Source organism: Tauraco erythrolophus, chromosome 17 (genome assembly GCF_009769465.1).
Source record: "Tauraco erythrolophus isolate bTauEry1 chromosome 17, bTauEry1.pri, whole genome shotgun sequence".
Taxonomy (NCBI): Eukaryota; Metazoa; Chordata; class Aves; order Musophagiformes; family Musophagidae; genus Tauraco; species Tauraco erythrolophus.
Genome location: NC_141481.1, coordinates 17633259 through 17650184, shown reverse-complemented (window position 1 = coordinate 17650184; position 16926 = coordinate 17633259). Strand labels below are relative to the sequence as shown.

The following is a 16926-nucleotide window of genomic DNA, read 5'->3' as shown; positions in this document are numbered from 1 at the left end:
TCTTTTGGTACTTTGGTGGATGGAGAATGTCTTTGTGCAAGTGCTGGGCAGCAAATCTCACCATTTCTGTCAAAATAGGAAGCTGTAGTCTCAGCTGTGAATCTGTCAGTTTTTTGGTGGTATGGGAAGGGTGTTAAAGGTTGGAGTTCATGGATAAATGGTGTGAGTAAGCAGCTACACACCTCTAGTTTGATAACTGTTAGTGAAACACCTTGAGCAAACTTAATGAGGCAAAAATGGGAATGATAAGGACGCGGCTCTCTCCCCTCTCCCTGATCCATATCAAGTCATGGTCAGATCAGATGAGGCAATTCCAGGAACACCAGTCTCGGGGCAGACCTGGCGCTTGCCCGGTCCATGCGGTGTGGACCCAACGTAGCGTGGCAGCAGTTTACACCACCTGTTTTGGGGAAGATAAGCTGTGACACGTGTCTCTAGGATGCTGTCTTGGAAATGATTTCTAGGTCAAAGTATGGATGTCCTGCTGGGGCAATGGCTTTAAACTGACAGAGGGGAGATTTCCATTAGATCTAAGGAAGAAATTCTTCCCTCTGAGGGTGCTGAGGCACTGGCACAGGTTGCCCAGAGAAGCTGTGGCTGCCCCATCCCTGGAAGTGTTCAAGGCCAGGTTGGATGAGGCTTTGAGCAACCTGGTGTAGTGGAAGGTGTCCCTGCCCATGGCAGGGGGGTTGGAGCTAGATGATCTTTGAGGTCCCTTCCATCCCAAACCATTCCATGATACTGGAACACAGGAATCTGTAGCTGTCGCTGCAATAGTGTTTAGAGCACTCGCTTACTTTTATACATCACTAACTTGTTCACCTAACCAGGCTGTGGCTGAGGACATCATCTTTGGCTGGAGGATCTACTGAATCTGGCAGCCAAGATCTGCAGATCTGAGCTCAACCATAGCACTTGGGCAATCAGAAGCTGGTGTGGATGGTGACATTTCAAATCTTACCTTGACTTTTTAGTGAGCAGCAAAGTCTTTTGTGGTAGAAAAAGCTCACGTTGCCTGCTCTACAAACGGGATTCATAGAATCGAGGTGGTTTTTTTTCCTCAAATGGTTGACGTAAGAGAGCAAACAGCATTTCCTTGTGGTTTGATCCAGCCCAGAGTACCCTGGGAGGCACTGGGCAGTGAGAGGGGTCAGATTTTACAACTTGTGAAAGTGAGTGGGAAGTATTTCTGGTTTGATAGTTGAAAGTTTAGAAATGCCTCATGAAGGTGAGGCAAACTGCCAGCCCTTACCCAGAAAGCCTGTAGTAATTCTGCTAATGATGGTCCAGACTTCATGACTTTCCTTGAAAACCTTTAAAAATGAAATTTGGGTATGACCCAAAGGGCTGAATTTTGGACCAGACAGAAACTGAACTGAGTGTGCAGGACTGAAGCAGTCCTTAACGTGTCTGCGTTGCTGCTCAGTATCAGGATTCATCGGCATTTCTCTTCCCAGGCACTGGGGATACCTTCCTGTTCTTTTCTGCAACGCAGAGTGAGCACCGAGCCCTGGAAGAAAGCAAACTGCACGTTAACCTGAGCAATAATACCGAGGTGCAGCTGGAAATTCTACAGACAGGTAGAGCTGCAGGTCCTACAAACAGCTCTGCTTTTATTACTAGATAATCTAGTTTCTGGATGTAGGTACAGTAAATTTCCTCTGCAGCTCTCCAGCAGCATGTGTCCTCCTTATCTCGGTGACCTAGTTGTCGGAGCCTGTGCTTGAAAGGTGGGTGATGCCTGCTCCAGGAATACATGAGAAATGCTGAAAATGAGTTGGGAAACACAGAACTCTGCCTTTTTAACAAGGGGATGTGCTCGCTGTGGCCATCAGATAGCACCCAGGAGAAGACCTGGGAGGCTCTCCTGTTTGCAGAGCCCTTCGTGGGTTGGGTTTTGATTATTTCAGACAATTTGTGCTGCTCCACCTTCCTTTGACCAAACCTCTGGAACAGCTGGGTGAAGACAAATAGGAGAAGAAAACAATCTTGGAGGTCACGCTGTTTCTTTCTCCCAAGTTGGCCTTGGATTCTGGCCAACCTGGGCTTTTTACATAAAATGCTTGCATGTGCTCTGTTTTTTTTTTTACTTTTGACATGTTGAATATTGTCATGATGGTGTTTTTATAGAAAAGATTAAGTGTGTTCCCAGGAGTAGGCTACATCATCTTCCAAACTTCAGTGCTGAGGCAGTTTGAAGTCAGTGAAGGAAATGTCAGATGCCCAAGATTTGAGAACTCCTCAGTTTATTTCCAAAAGTAGAAAAATAAGTCAATTTTCCAAGATTCAAGATTTATCTCGACTATTCTTCCTAAAGTTTTGAATTGACTATCCAAAAACGATCGAGCCCTGCCATTCCTGTGTGAAGAGCTAACACTTCTCCGTGAAGTGAGATGATCTTGACCTTGGCTGGTGGAGGGATGGAATGGGAGAACAGTGCTTCTTACAGAGGAATTTGCATCAAATGGTTCTGCCCAGCATTTGGAAACTTTTCTTTGGAGGTTTGGCATCAGAAACTGCTGGTGAGACTTATTCCATGTTGAGCAGCAGAGAAGTAAGCTACAGGGACTTACTGAAATGTTGGATATGTATGTCTGGATCTAGTTGGGAGCGAGTAGGCTACGGAGGAACTTGCAACAACGTGCAGCATCCCAAGAAGAAATGTGTAGAAATGGCAGTGTGGCTATATCCTAATGTCATTAAGGACTCCACTTAATGAAATATTTTTTTTTTTTTAAGTGAGGCTCTTATCAGCAGTGTTGCTTTTATCTGGGAAATGGTGACTGGCAGGAGGAGACTGTTCTGTGGCTGAAGGGGAGGGTTACAGTGCCAGGGACTGTTTGCAGACACCGTGTATAAATGGATTAAAGAAGTGATAATGGGTGCTTGATCTTGCTTGAAGCTGGCAAAGTGGCTTTGATTTGATTGTGGGGTTATTTTAAGCCTATTTCTTACTGTGTTTCTTTCTAAAATAGTCCTTGCTTTCTAGAGCAGGTCTTTAAAAAGAGAGGAGAAGGGAGAGGAAAGGTAGGATGGAATGCAGGATTCCTTTGCCACGTGATTGAAAACGCACAGTGTCCTACAGAGCATCTGTTTCCAGTTTGGAGAATTGAGCTGAATTTGTGTTCCCACACTGTTGTGTTGCGGTGTGGGTTCTCCTGGAGGGGGTTATCCCCCCCCAGGCTGTTTGAGGAGGGTCTTCTGCTGCTTGACCCTGTGCTGGTCCTTCAGGAAACTGCTGTACGTGGAAATGGGAACCAGCAGAAGCCCATAGTGTTTCTGCAAGTCGTCTCACTTGCTCATCTCTTTGCAGGAGACTGCCACTCACCGGTTTTGTTTCTACTTTTATTTTTTGGAGGCAGAACTTGCAGTTTTCTTGAATGGTTTATTTTGTTTCTGTGCAGAGAAAGGTCGGGGCTGGAGTCTTGATGCATGCATTATTGATAGCAAACCTTGGAAACGTTGGAGAAATGACTAATGGCATGGTCTGTCCTGCAGCAGTTCTGTTTTCTAAGCCTTTTTTTAAGCCATTATCAGACTTTTCCCATAGCTGGAGACGCTAAGCACAGTGGTGGGCTGTTACTAGAATAAAATCATCCCAAATCCAGAGAGTCGTGAAACTATAGTGACTTTGCAGCTGCTGTATGCTAATCCTGATTTTATTTATTTAAGTATTTTTTTTTAGGATTTATAAACACTGAGTTATAACTGATTAATTCCAATAATAAAAGCTAAATTTGGGGGTGGGGGAATGTTCTTCTTGAGTGAAACCGCTGAATACTTTTATATCACTTTTCAAAGTGCTGGAAATTCCTTAACCTTTCAGGCTGCTGCTTCTTCCTGAGCAGCTTTGGTGTTGCCGGTGGCAGCGTGGCACAGTGTGGCACCAAGGTAGGGATAGGGGTCAGGAGGCCTCTCAAGGTTCGTGCTCCCTGTGCTATCACTGTATTGTTATCTCTAAGCATCTTGAATTTACTGTCTTTGTAGGAATTATTTGACAGGGATAAGCTAACTTCAGTTACTAAACACCACCAAAGAAGAGAAGGAAACTTCTCCCATTGTTTTTGTTGGTTGATGAAGTTAAGTAATAGGTCCCTTATGGTTGTGCCCAAAACTTTCACTTGTGGTGGACAAGTTGCTACCTGATGCTTGTGAGCAGTTTAAATTCCGGATTATTTTGCCCTCCGCTTGGACTTCATTCTCTTGGGTTTTTAGCGCATCTGTGACATCAATGATACCGACCTCCTGGGTGCAAGTCGGAGTAGAAGTTTTAATTCTTTCCTTTAAATGTCATTCCCAGGCATCTGAAGAGGCCTCGCTACGGGCTTTGGAGAGCCTAATGACAGAGTTTTTCCACAATTGCACAACAAATGAGCGGAAACGCGAGATAGGTGAGTTTGTGCTGCTTCTGAAGGGTGGTCTCCTTTGCTTTCTGCTGCCTGCAGACCTGGTTATGTTGAGCAAATACAGCAGATGAAAGTGCTCTGTCTGATACTGAACCAGCATCTTAGCCCCTCCTGCTTATGTATGAACTTGAAGGAAAGACATGGTTTGGGTTTTGGAGATCCCATGGCAGGTCCTGTAGATAATTAATACGTCGATAACTGTCTGCTGCCGTGAGCATGGAGATGTAGTTTTATGTCTAGAGTAGCAAGTTGGTTAGGGTAGGAGAAGAACACACAGGCAGAGAAAAACGTAGCATTGTTGAATTGCATGTCCTGGAAAACCTCTACCTTCTGCCTAGAGGTAGAGCATGGAATTTCTCTTTGTTCGGCCTTAAGAAGGGAAAGCAGAAGAGTGTCCTAGTTAATGTGAAGTGACAAGTAGGAATAAACAGGGAGGTTTCATTTTCATAGTCATTTGATGGGTGTTATTAAGTATGTCCTTCTGAAAACCAGCTGAGATCTTACAGGTGCTCTAGATTAGCTTCCTGCATCTGTGGTTAAAGGGTGTAAATAGGCTGTTTGCATTTATTCTCAACTTCTGCCACCTCTGTAACTTCAGTGCCGAAAGTATGATCAGCAGGAGAGATTTTTCCCAGGAATCTGGTAAAATAAAGAATAAGCAACTAGGCAAGTTTGGGTTTTTTTCCTATTGTGGAGATCTCCTGCTGTGGAAAAGGTGGAAGCCTTCAGCGTCCCCTGTTTTCCTGCTTAAGTTGCAGGGAAGAAACTAAATGATTAAGGTTTAAATTTGATTAGACTGTAAGACAACCCTTGTAGCTTTTCCCCTTGCCACGTTTGGTACGTAGTCACTTGATGGGAGGTGACCAAATCCTGTACCTGAGTGTTCAGAGAGGTTTTTGATATGCTGACCTACAACAGAGTCAATGGCTTTGGAAAAATTGCATTAAAACAAGCGTGTTCCATAACGCTGTGTGTGATCTGAAGTACTCCTGGTCTTTCATGGTGACCTGGTATCCCAACTTTTATGGCTAAAATGGTGTTACTCACAATATAATTTGTGTGATTTAATATTCAGCTATTAGTCTGGTGTAGTGTTTGTGTCAAAACTGTATTTCACAATGTCATACCTATTTTGTTTTCATTAAAGTCTATTGTTAAATTGCTTTTAATACTCCGGTGTGTGATTATTGTATTTTTTCCTCTCTTTGAGGTTGTTTTGAGTCATTCCCTGAACATGGGGTTTCTTCCATGCTGTGTGTGTTACTGCACTATCAGTATACATTGTTATAGATTTCTTTACAGCTTAAGAATTCTAATGTATTTTTTTTAATACTTTGGGTTTTTTTCAGAGGAGCTTTTAAATAACTTTGCCCAGCAGATAGGGGCCTGGAGATTCTGCCTCTATTTCCTGTCAAGTACAAGAAACGACTATGTGATGATGTACAGTTTGACTGTGTTTGAGGTAAGATGGGTACTGTTGCCTGCTCGGTGCATTTTCTGTCTGGTGTAGTTTTATATGGCAATCGATTTGATTTGGAAATGTTTGTCTAAAATGGCAGTCCTGGTAAGTATGGTGATAAAGGACGCTTTTATTGCTCTCTTCTAGAGAGGCTGCTTAATGGCAGGCTAAGAGTAGGAGAACATGAATCTTTGTGCAGAAATTGAAGAATTAATTTCCTGGCATCTCTCAGTACAAATTACGTACAGTTTCAGAGGCTGCTTGAGTTTTCTGCACAATGCTTTTAAGAGTGCTGTTGCTTTTTATACTCTTTTTATGGTCAGAAATACGGGTATGATTACCTGATATTAGCTACTGCAAACTTTAATGGTAAGAGGGAAGACAAAGCTGCTTTTATTTTTCTGACATCTTATAGTTGTTGTTGATGCTCTTGAACTACGTTCCACAAGCTTATGTCCTAGTTGTCGTGGTAAGCTCACTTTTAGAAGACCATGTCCTGCTCTTTACCCATTTATAAAAAGAACAAAGTTATGGCTAAAAGCCTAAATATAGATTTGTGTATCTATTGGAAGAAACAAAAGTATTCTGTGAACAGTCCTGTTTTATCACCTGATTTCTCAGTGACCAGTGCAGTGTCTTTCTCTAACAATATCCTGGGTTTTGGTTGGTGTCACACCTCACCCTGGTCTGTTTGTGGCCTCTGCGTTGTGTTATTGGCTGGCTTGACAGCCTGAGCTGTGCTCCTAAATCAGGAGGTTTTATATCCTTTGCAGTGGGCCACTTCTTAGTAGAGCAAACAACTTTGTTCTTAAAAGTTGTGTTGGTTTGGCAAATTATTCACATTGTTGTCCACTTCGTCACTTAAAACGTTCACTTAATTTATCTGGGAATCTGCACTGGATCTACAAACTGAATCTGGTTTGCCTTCCTCTCAAAAAGGGGTAATGATGATGGAAATGGTATGGGAGTTGTTCCCTGCTCTGGGGATGGGTGTCATAATAATAATTCAGCCTGCAATAATTCAACCTATTTTCATGAAGAGGAGAACATGTTTGAGTCCTGAGCTGCTGCTTCTCCAGAGGGGATGGGAGGGAGAGTAGTACTGGAAAAGTAATGGTGCCCAGAACTAAGCAGAACAAAGAAATCACTGTCCAAGTGTAAAGTGAGGGACATGAGTCCACAGCTCAGCTGAGAGATTAGCATCTCTCCATTGAGGAGCTTGAATTTCCAAATTTAACTAGTGTAGCGCTGCGCATTCAACTGGTCTTCATAGCCGTGGTCTGCCGTAGTCTGCAACTTCGTCAGTCTTCAGCTGTCTGTGAGTCCTGCACGGCAGTAGAAGTGTGTATGCAAACACAAAGGTCCTTCCCAAAACTACCTGAGAATGTTGTGTTTTCTAGAACCTCCAGGAAGTTAACAGTGGATCTGGGATAAAAATCCTCATGGCCCCCTTCTAGATGAACCCTTTTCACTTCTTGCTTTTGGAAAAGAGAACATCTTCGCAAAAGCATTGCACAGGTGGAGAAAGCTGCCACTTTCAGGTCAAATGAGTAGGACAAAACTCAGTGGGCATTAAAGCATGAATATTTAAGCTAAAACATCTTTCAGTTTTATTGGGGCTTCTGAAACTCTCATTCTGGACTTCCATCGAGGAGCTCTCATTTTGTTGGGTCATTGTTTTTAGGCAATGCTTCTGGATCTTCTCTAAGAAAAGAGATCTTTTCTCTTCATAGGCTGCCCAGGGAGGTGGTTGAGTCCCCATCCCTGGATGTGTTTAAGAATAGGGTGGATGATCTACTTGAGGATATGGTTTAATGGGGATTAGGGATGGTTGGACTCGATGATCTCTAAGGTCTTTTCCAACCTAGAAATCTATGAAAAAGCCCAAAAAGCAACCCCTTTGAGGAACTTAACGTATGAATGTACCTCTGAACCTCTACACTGACCTGGTACCTCTGTGCAGTACGTCTGTACTGTGAATTGCATCTGCTTTGACCATAAGTAGTCTTCCATTTTCTGCAACAAACCCCTCTGCAGTGTCTCCTGCTTTTGGGTTCTCCAAGCTATATGCCTGCAGATGGGTGCAGACACTGCCTCTGTAGCAGACCTCCTCAGTAAGCTATCCTCAGGGGCTCAGCTCCTAATGCTCCAGAGACCTTAAATGGGATCGTAGTGTGGCAGGAAAGCAATTTGCAGCTCTGCCTTCTTATAGATTTTGTCCTCCTTGAAGTGGACTAAAAGCTTTCTGGTAAAGTGGTGCCCTGTCACTGCAAGGCGGTCACTCCGATGGCGACCTTCCAGCTTAGCTTCAGGAGACCCAGGTGGCATCAGACATCTAAAACCAAACTTGCTTCCCCTCTTTTTTTTTTTTTTTTCTGCTTCATACAAGGCTATGCTTCCTCCTTTAAAGGGGAAAATCTAGGTGTCCAGGGTTAAAAGATAGTGGAAATACTTTATATGTAGTTCTGCTTGACCCGAAACTGGTTAAAACAATGATGTGGTGGTTGCTGTCACTTGTCAGTTAATAGAAATGATGGGGTATTCAAAGAGGTACTGGTAGCAATTTCTGGGGCATCGAAACCCATCTTTTGTGAAACTCTAATGTTGGAGGGCTTCTACAAATCTTTTACACTTGTGGTGGGTCAGGTTTTTGAGCTCGTCCCTGCACGTTGTGTGGCTTGTAAGAGACAAGCTCAGTGAGTTCTGTTCAGCAGCTTGTGCCCTCGCTGTCTTTGGTTGCCCAAGTACCCCGTTAGGTAGCAACGCTTATTCCAAGTTAGTTCCCGGTGCGGGGTTTACCCTTGTTCTGCCCAGTTTGGTTGGCACACCCTCACCTCTACACGTTGTTAAAGATGTCTGGGTTGGTACTGGAGTGCTGAGCAGTGAAAACACCTTAAATTTCGGTTTTTTGCCCAGCAAGCCTGTGTCAGAGCTCTATGAAAACAGAAACATCTTCTGTTTAACCTGCTAGTGCTTGCTTGTTTCCTTATCTGCAGGTCTGCCCACGGCAGCAGAGAAGGTTGAACTACAGACTGACCAGGCTTGGTCAGCGGGAGGTCTAGGTGGATTTGAAAGCTGTAGCCTCTTCCCTACCTGCATGTTGTGGCAGGCACTGGCAATTCTGGGGCGTAAGATGCAGCAGCTCTGCCTGGTGCTCTGTCACCGCGTTGTGTATCCACGTTCTCTCACTGTTGAAGTTCCATGAAGCATGTCTAAGCTGAGCTCATTTGGGAGGTCTGTTTCTTTTCCAGAACCTAATCAATAAGATGTGGCTTGGCGTCCCGTCTCAAGACAAAATGGAGATCCGCAGCTGCCTGCCCAAGCTCCTGCTCGCTCACCATAAAACTCTGCCTTACTTCATCAGGAACAAGCTCTGCAAAGTCATCGTGGATATCGGCCGGCAAGACTGGCCAATGTTCTACCATGACTTTTTCACTAACATCTTGCAGGTAAGATATTTCTAAAGGGAAAGCTTGGTTTCAATCAGAGACACATTACTTTGTTTCCTTGAGTAGTGACTTCCCTTGACAAAGATTAAATAATTACATGAAAAACAAATCTGCTTCTTAAATTCCTTTTTAATTTTGCAAATAACCTTAGTTTCCTAGCTGTTACATTTCTTCCTAGTGTTGTAAGTTTTTTGAGAAAGGAACGATACTATTGAACGAGTATCAGCTGCACTTTGAATTTGAAATATTTAGGAGTAGTTGTTGAAAGCGTGGGGGTTGTGGGTTGTTCTTTAAAGAAAAAAGCAATTAAAACTTTGAATGCATCACTGGATGATTCTCAGAAGTGAAGTTTCTGAATGTGACTGTTGGCTATTAGGTGAAAAATCTCCAAAGATACCCCAAGATCTTGGGCACCTCGTCGTGTAAAATCACTAATGGAATGCTGTTGGGGTGTTTGAGGGCTCTTGCAGGAAGACTAGAGTCGGTGCTCGAGGATCCTGGCTGAGACAGCGGCGTCAGTCTGAGTGCTGGTTGTAATTTGGTGTCTCCACAGTGAAGCCTGAGCCAGGCTGGCAGCTCGCTGCCTGCTGAAGCTGGTGCAAACCTCCACTTTTGGTTCGAGTACTTTGCTTCCAGTTCTCTTAAAATTGTTTGTAATTGGCTTAAAGAAGCTGAGTGTAAACTGAAGTGCAGCACAGCCTGTTTCTGCTGACATCATTACATGATTTGACTGCAGCTATGCCACAGAAAAGCCACAAGGCAGTTACTTAAAAAAAAAAAAATCCAAATCCCTGCATGTCAGGAGTTTATTTGTTCAGGCACATGGATCTGGTATTAATTGCAACGTTTAAAACATGCTAATTTGGCATCCAGAGTTTGTTACTGACTGGTGTAATCCTTTTTCAAATAGCTTTCTGTAATCGTGTAGCATGACATGCTGCAATTTTTTCCTGAATTGTCAATTTGACATTAAGTACTCTGAGACAACTGTCTATGCTTACAGTTTTGGCTTTCCTTTCACCTGGATCTGCAATTGAATTTCTGAGCTTCTGCTTTTCTAGCACTTTGGAGGTTATCTTCAGTGATTGCAGAGCCCACTTTGGGTATCTATTTTTCCTTAAGCCTCTCCTTGTGAACTCAGCTTCAGAGGGAAATGTTCCCATAAATTAATTCCTATAGCGGATACCTTCCAAAAATGTTCAGAGAAAGTGGAAGAAAAACACTAATACTGAACTTCAGGACCTCAAAATGAAGGAGTAGCACAGGAGCAGAATGACTTGCTTTTAGAGTTGCAGATTAATCCGTTCTCAGGACTTTCTTCTGAGAAAATCTGAAGCAATTGTTTGACTGTTTAGCACTAACTCGTATCCCAGTACTCTAAGCAGTCTCTAAAACTTCTGCTGAACCGTCAGAGGGGTGGAGAAGAAAAGTAACTCGGACTCTGGTATTGTCATTATGCATAACTAATAATTTTACATAGAAAATGCTGCTGCTTTAGAGGTACGGAATTTGTTTGACGTTACTGAAGTGCCAGTGCATGGTATTGCTAAACTTCCTGGTATTGTCTGAAAATATTCTGAAAAGAGATGTTAAGTCTCTTGCAACTTACTAACAAGTTGTGTATTTAATTTAATTTTCTTTTTTAGCTGTCTGCTCCTGTGCCATCGTGCTTCCTTTCTGAAAGCCAATGTACATCTAGACTAAGAGCCTTTAGATGGGCTTTTTCCTCCCACGTATTTCACCAAACTGTCCAGCCTTGGCAGTGTTAACTCAGCATGTCTCTGGTTTTGGTGGGTCAAGGAGATTAGGACTGAGGTCAGCCTGTGTTTCAGAATTTATGACTTCAAGGATTACTTGTAGTAATTGCGATTGGCTTTAGGCTTTTTCTTCTAGAGGGAGTAGTACATAAATCGTGTTGGATGTTCCAGGTCAAACAGATACGAGCAGCATTGAATTTCAGCTGAAAATAAAACTTTGTCCCACTTGAATGTGTCTGTAATATCCCAGCAGCTAACGAAGGCAAAAATCATTCCTTTCTCTGGTCCTGTTCCTGCACATTCTGTCCCTGGTGGAAGTCACGTTTTTTAGGGTAAACGTGACGCCCAGTTCGAGATGCGATACAGATGCGAGGAGAGTTTGTACCACTTAGCTGTGTTCCCCTGTCATCCCATACTGGCTGCAGCTCTTTGTATGGGAAGGGAACGGCTTTTTAATGGGGAACTGCTTGGCTGATGGTGCAGGCTCCTGCCCGGAGCCTGGCTGCGGTGGCAGCCCTGTTACGTGGTGAAACCGCTGGTGCTGAGGCAATTCTGAGAAGGGATGATGTCAGCATCGGGCCGTAAACAGAAGGAGCAAACTGTTACTGGTAAACGTGCTGGAGCAGCGAATGTGCGCAATGACATGATGAAAGCTCCCTTGAAACCCCAAGGATTCTCATGGTACTTGAACTGTTGCAACATCCCAAGTTAATGTCTCAGGAAATCGAATATTTGCAGTTCTCCTCCCTCAGCGTGCAGCGCTGCGAGCTGTGGGAACTGATGCTCCTGCAGTCTTGAAGCGCTTGTAAACCCCTAGTAGCGTTACTAACCCCCTGTTTGTCCGCTGGCAGCTTTGCGGAGCGTTACCATCACGTGTCACATTCATGCCTTTTCCTCTCAGTTAATTCAGTCTCCCGTGACCACTCCGCTGGGGCTGATCATGTTGAAAACTACTTCGGAAGAACTGGCGTGTCCGCGGGAAGATCTTAGCGTAGCCCGGAAGGAAGAGCTACGCAAGCTGCTCCTAGACCAGGTGCAAACGGTGCTTGGGCTCCTCACAGGTACGAGTTATGGCACTTGCAGTGTTGAAACAAATGTCCTCCTGCACCATCCCTAAGAAGCGAGCAGATTTGCATGTTCTTGGTTCAGTGAAGCAACGTGTGGGTGATGTAGTGGCTGCTCCTGCAGTTTGAGCACTCAACTCCACCCTTAGGCATTTGGGTCAGCTTACTATGAGCAGAGCAGCCGTGTAGCTACCTCTGTCTCTCTCTTTATGAACAGGGATTGAGATTGTGTGTGTGTATAAGCACTTGGTAATTTCTGTGGGCTCGCTAAGAGAAGACAATGTTCCTTGTCAAAGCACTGAAGATGTGTACTGCCAAAGTTCTCGTGCAGTTTCCACTAGGTTTGTTAGATCGGTCTGTCTTTTAGCAGGTTGTTCTGAAAAATCTCTCTTTGGCCAGGTATTTTGGAGAGCATCTGGGACAAACACAGCGTTACTGCTGCCACCCCACCACCATCCCCAACTTCAGGAGAAAGTGGTAAGGATGGCTGAAGCTACGAAATCATATTTCCATGTACTTAAACTTGCAGTATCAGACATAGATTCCTTCTTTTACTGTCTAACCTCTTGTAATAACCCTTTTCTAGAGCTTTTCATAGGCCAGCAAATTTCTGGTTGGAAGGACAAACCTTACATGAGGAAGCAATTTCTACTGCAGGGGATGATGCCCCACTGAAAATGCCACCTCTTTGAAAATTGCACACATCTTCTTGTTGTCCTCAGATGGCAAAAAAGCTTTCTGAAGAGTCAATGCAAAATGCTCTAGTGTCAGTGTGTTGGCATTGTCCTCTATGAATTTCAACTCGAAGCACATCAAAAGCCAGAGTGGAGCAAAACTGAAAAAAAAGAGGTGGCTAGGACGTTGTGTGTGTATTCTGAAATTTGTTTTCTACGTATTCCTGTTAGTCTTCTACATGGGTGTTTATCTGATCTAAACTCATTTACATCTGTATTTCTTACGATTTCTTCACAATAGAGAATATATTTTTATGTCCTTGTACTTGACACAAGGATAACCAGGGGATAGATGTATAGGGTCACCCCAGACATAACGCTGATCTTGGTGTCTACCAGCCTCTCTTGTGCCTTGATGTAATGTGGGTTGTAGTTACATTCAGCTCACCCAACGTGGTTCCTTTGTTCCTTTCCTTTCCTTCTTGGAAAACAAAGCAAGAAGAAATACCATGATGCAGTGAAATCAATATTTTGTTGAAAAGCTCTAATCTTGGCTCTCTGCTTTTAAAAGGAAGCGCTTAGGGTCTGGAAACCTGTAATACCTGGTTGTGCACAGGGAGAAGCTGAAACCCTTGTGGATCTGATATTTATTTCTCCAGGGTCACGCTGAAACCCTTGTGGATCCGATATTTATTTCTCCAGGGTCACAGTGATACTGAGTGGTGCTCAGTGCAGCGTGTTCTGTGAGTTCATGCCATTGTATCAGGTACCTTTGTCTCGCTTGTCCTTGGGACCTTAAACGGTTAATTGAGACTTGCAGATCACTTCCTTGTGGCCAGATTGCCCCAGGCAGCTTAAGACAGCTCACTGATAAGCTTTCGTTAATGTTTTGCTTAGTGTTAAAACTTCCACCTTTAAGTTTGAGTTGGAGCAGAATTTCAAGTGCTGCTTTCCTGTAGAATTGCTTAAGACACTTCCATATTTATGCACAAAGCACAAACTTAAATGGGAAGAAATATTTCCTTGGCGGAGGGGGGAAGCAATTTTGCTGTAGTTAGCAAAAGTTTGAAGAGATTCATATTAACAGAAAAGAAGAAGACTTGTAGTATCACTCGGCAAGAGCGAACATGCTGCTTGGAGAGGGCAGAAGTGCCAACTTGACCCACCCTGGCAGCAAGAGGCTTGGTTCTTGGGTGTGATGCTGAGGAAGATTGGGGTCTTCCACAGTAAAAAGTTGATTTCTGTTAGTGTGAACTGTTGGTAGCCAGTGCCTCCGTGGCTAATAATAATGCTGTATTTGTACAAAGCAGCTCGGATTGCTCCGTGAGCCCAGGCGCACGCCAGCAGTGCTGGTTCATGCGGGCACGTCCAAGGCCGTGCCTGCAGGAGCGGGTACCGCACCAGAATTATCCCGGAAAAGACTAACAGTGGTTTGTTCTGAGGTGCTAATAACTTCAACTGAAATCTGTTTTGTCATCTGGAGTTGTAATAAAATAAAAAACCAAAACAGTAGAAGATATTCTGGGCTGATTGTCAGTGGAAGCCTCTTTGAGATGTCCTCTCAGTTCCTCCATGAATCGATGGATGGTGCTTGTGCTGAGGCAGCTTTTCATCCACCTGTGCATTCACTTTGTGACTTGAAATCATGTTTCTCAGCCATGTCTGTTCTGGGTCTTACCTTTCTCCCCTTTCAGGGAACACGAACAAACTTCTTACACAGCGTTTTTTCAAGATAATTGCTAGTAATTAAGACAACGCTGACGGTTGCTTTAGAAGTTCAGGCTTAATTTCACTGAGTCCTGCCTGTGCAAACTTGTTTGTTTGACACTTTCTCCGTTTGTTTTTCGGTGCTCTGCCTTAACTACTCTCTCTGTGTTCATACCAGTTGTGCTTCAAGTTCTTGAAGTCCAAAAGGAAGAGCACTGAGTGCTTCCCTCTTGGCCACTTTTTATATGTTGTGAAGGACTTTTTTCTTTATGAACCAAATGTCTCTTGGGCCACGATTTGGTGATATGATCAGTCAGAAGATTCACGGAGCAGAGTAGGAGCACTGATGGGGTTGCTAACACGGAGAACCTACGGGGCTTGAAGCCGGACACACAAGTCAGTAGCAGTGAGTGGCAGTTGTGGCATCACACATCTACTGGTCTTTATCCACAGGCAGAGATGAATGCATGATTGGAAGGTGAACCATGGGACAGACATGGGTTTAATGAAACTACCATGAAATTCAGCACTGGAGATGTTCATTGTTGCTCTTTCCTTAAAATTCATGAAATCTGTAAGCTGACCAACTCTTTTTACCATTGGAGTTTCATTCATGCAACAAAATATTTGTCTTTACTCGCGATGCTTGAACTTTTTTGTTGCTTAGACGAGGCCAGGGCCTTTTTCTCTTTGCTTTCAGGTGAAATTAAAGGTGTTCCAAAAGGCAAAATAAGATTCAGAGTCCCTATAAATGTTTAATATCTTCCATCAGAGCCAAAATCTCTTTAGGAACTTGGAAAGTCTATGCTTCCTTTTTTTGCACAGCGCAGCAAAGTGAAACGGTGACTTGCAAGTCTTGCGTAGTTTTTAAATAGCACTCGAAGACGATGTTGAACTCATTTCTCATACCACTTAAGCAGAGGAACTCTGATAATGTCCTATTTTGGGAAACATTTGGGTTATTGCATCGATATAGAATTTACTCAGCAATAATCTTTCAGCCTCCATATGTTGTCTTTGCATGATTTATAGCTCTTTACTTGATGGATCCCTTCCTTAGGCATATTCACTCCCGTATGGTAAATAAATGAGTAAGAGAAATGTTTGCTGCTGCTCACTTCTGCAGAACTAGCCTGATCCCAGACCCTCCCCGAGAATTTCTCCTTGTGCATGAATGCAGTTGATCCTGTAAGTTTATCAACTATTTGCAAAGACACCAAATATAGCTTAAAATCCCTTAAACTCTGAGCTTCGGTAATTTAACTGTGTGTAAGGCATTCAGACCAACTGCTGCCGAGTTACGGGAATCTAATTTACACTTTCTTGTGTTGATGGATTAAAAGATAAAAATCTCTGATTCTCATTGGTTTTGTGGAGTTTGCTGGATCAGACATGTGAAAGAAGCTTGTCTGCTTCTGTAAAAGCACAATGGAAGCAGGTCTTCCACTATAGCATATATATAGTTGTGAATGTCACCATGGGGCTGGTTTTAATATTAAGACTAAGTCCAGGGTTATCCAGTTTGGCTGAAGTAGCATGATGCCTCAAATTTCTGGAGTGGAGGAGAAAGAACGATAAGATTTGACAGGGATTCATGAATTTAGTGATATAAGACATCTATCTTGATGAAAAATGGAGACTTAAGAGGAATCTGTTCATCATGCACGCTTTTGAGTACTTTGGAATTAGCTCAGTAAATCATATCTGTTTTTTTTTTTTTTACCACTAGTGTGTTGGGTCATTTCACTTTCTGAAAAAAAATGACTGATTTTCTGGGGAGAAGTTGAAATTCTGTAACATAGTGAGTGCCTGTGGATTTCTAAAGGTGCAGAGGTTATTTGCACTCAAGGAAGAGAAGTGGGCTGAGTCACTTGGGGAAGGTGAATAGGTTTTCAGCATGTGGTCTGTGGAAACCTGCAAGTTAGTGAACAGTGTCTTTGGGAAGGGCAGCCTAGCTGGTGGTGTCTGCTTGGATTTCCATAAAGCTTTCAAGAAGGCTTCTTGCTAAAAGCTTTCGAGCAAGCAAAGGCAATCAGAGATAAGAGGAGTCTCTGCGTTGTTGATTAATTGATTAGAAGGTAGGAGATAAAAGGTAAGTGGAAACGGTCCCCTCTTGCCATCACCGGGGAGGTCACCTCTGGAGTACTGCTTGGGACTGTGCTCATGGACATACTTGTTAGACCTGGGAAAAGAGCTCAGTAGAGAGACAAAGAGGCTTGCTGACAGCACTGAGATGGTTGGAATAGTGAAAAGAAGGTATGACTGAAGATTTGCAGAAAGATCTTGCATGTCTGGGCAATGGAAGGTGAAATGCAATGCGGGTAAGGATAACCGGCATTGGGGCAGGGAGAGCAATACTCATCTCATGCCAAATCATGGACTTCAGACTCGCCTTCAGTAGACAGGATTA

At 43.5% G+C, this 16926-nt stretch overlaps 1 protein-coding gene across 4 annotated transcripts in view; it reads left to right on the top strand.

Moving 5' to 3' along the window:
• Positions 1-16926, top strand: part of XPO6 (exportin 6) — a 55989-nt gene that overhangs the window by 12417 nt on the left and 26646 nt on the right. For all 4 annotated transcript variants that reach the window (XM_086621923.1, XM_086621922.1, XM_086621921.1 and 1 more), the window contains exons 2-6: positions 4301-4391; positions 5756-5868; positions 9117-9314; positions 11973-12132; positions 12535-12612. In XM_086621923.1, coding sequence (XP_086478049.1) covers positions 4301-4391; positions 5756-5868; positions 9117-9314; positions 11973-12132; positions 12535-12612 — 640 coding nt within the window. The remainder of the gene's footprint in view (positions 1-4300; positions 4392-5755; positions 5869-9116; positions 9315-11972; positions 12133-12534; positions 12613-16926) is intronic.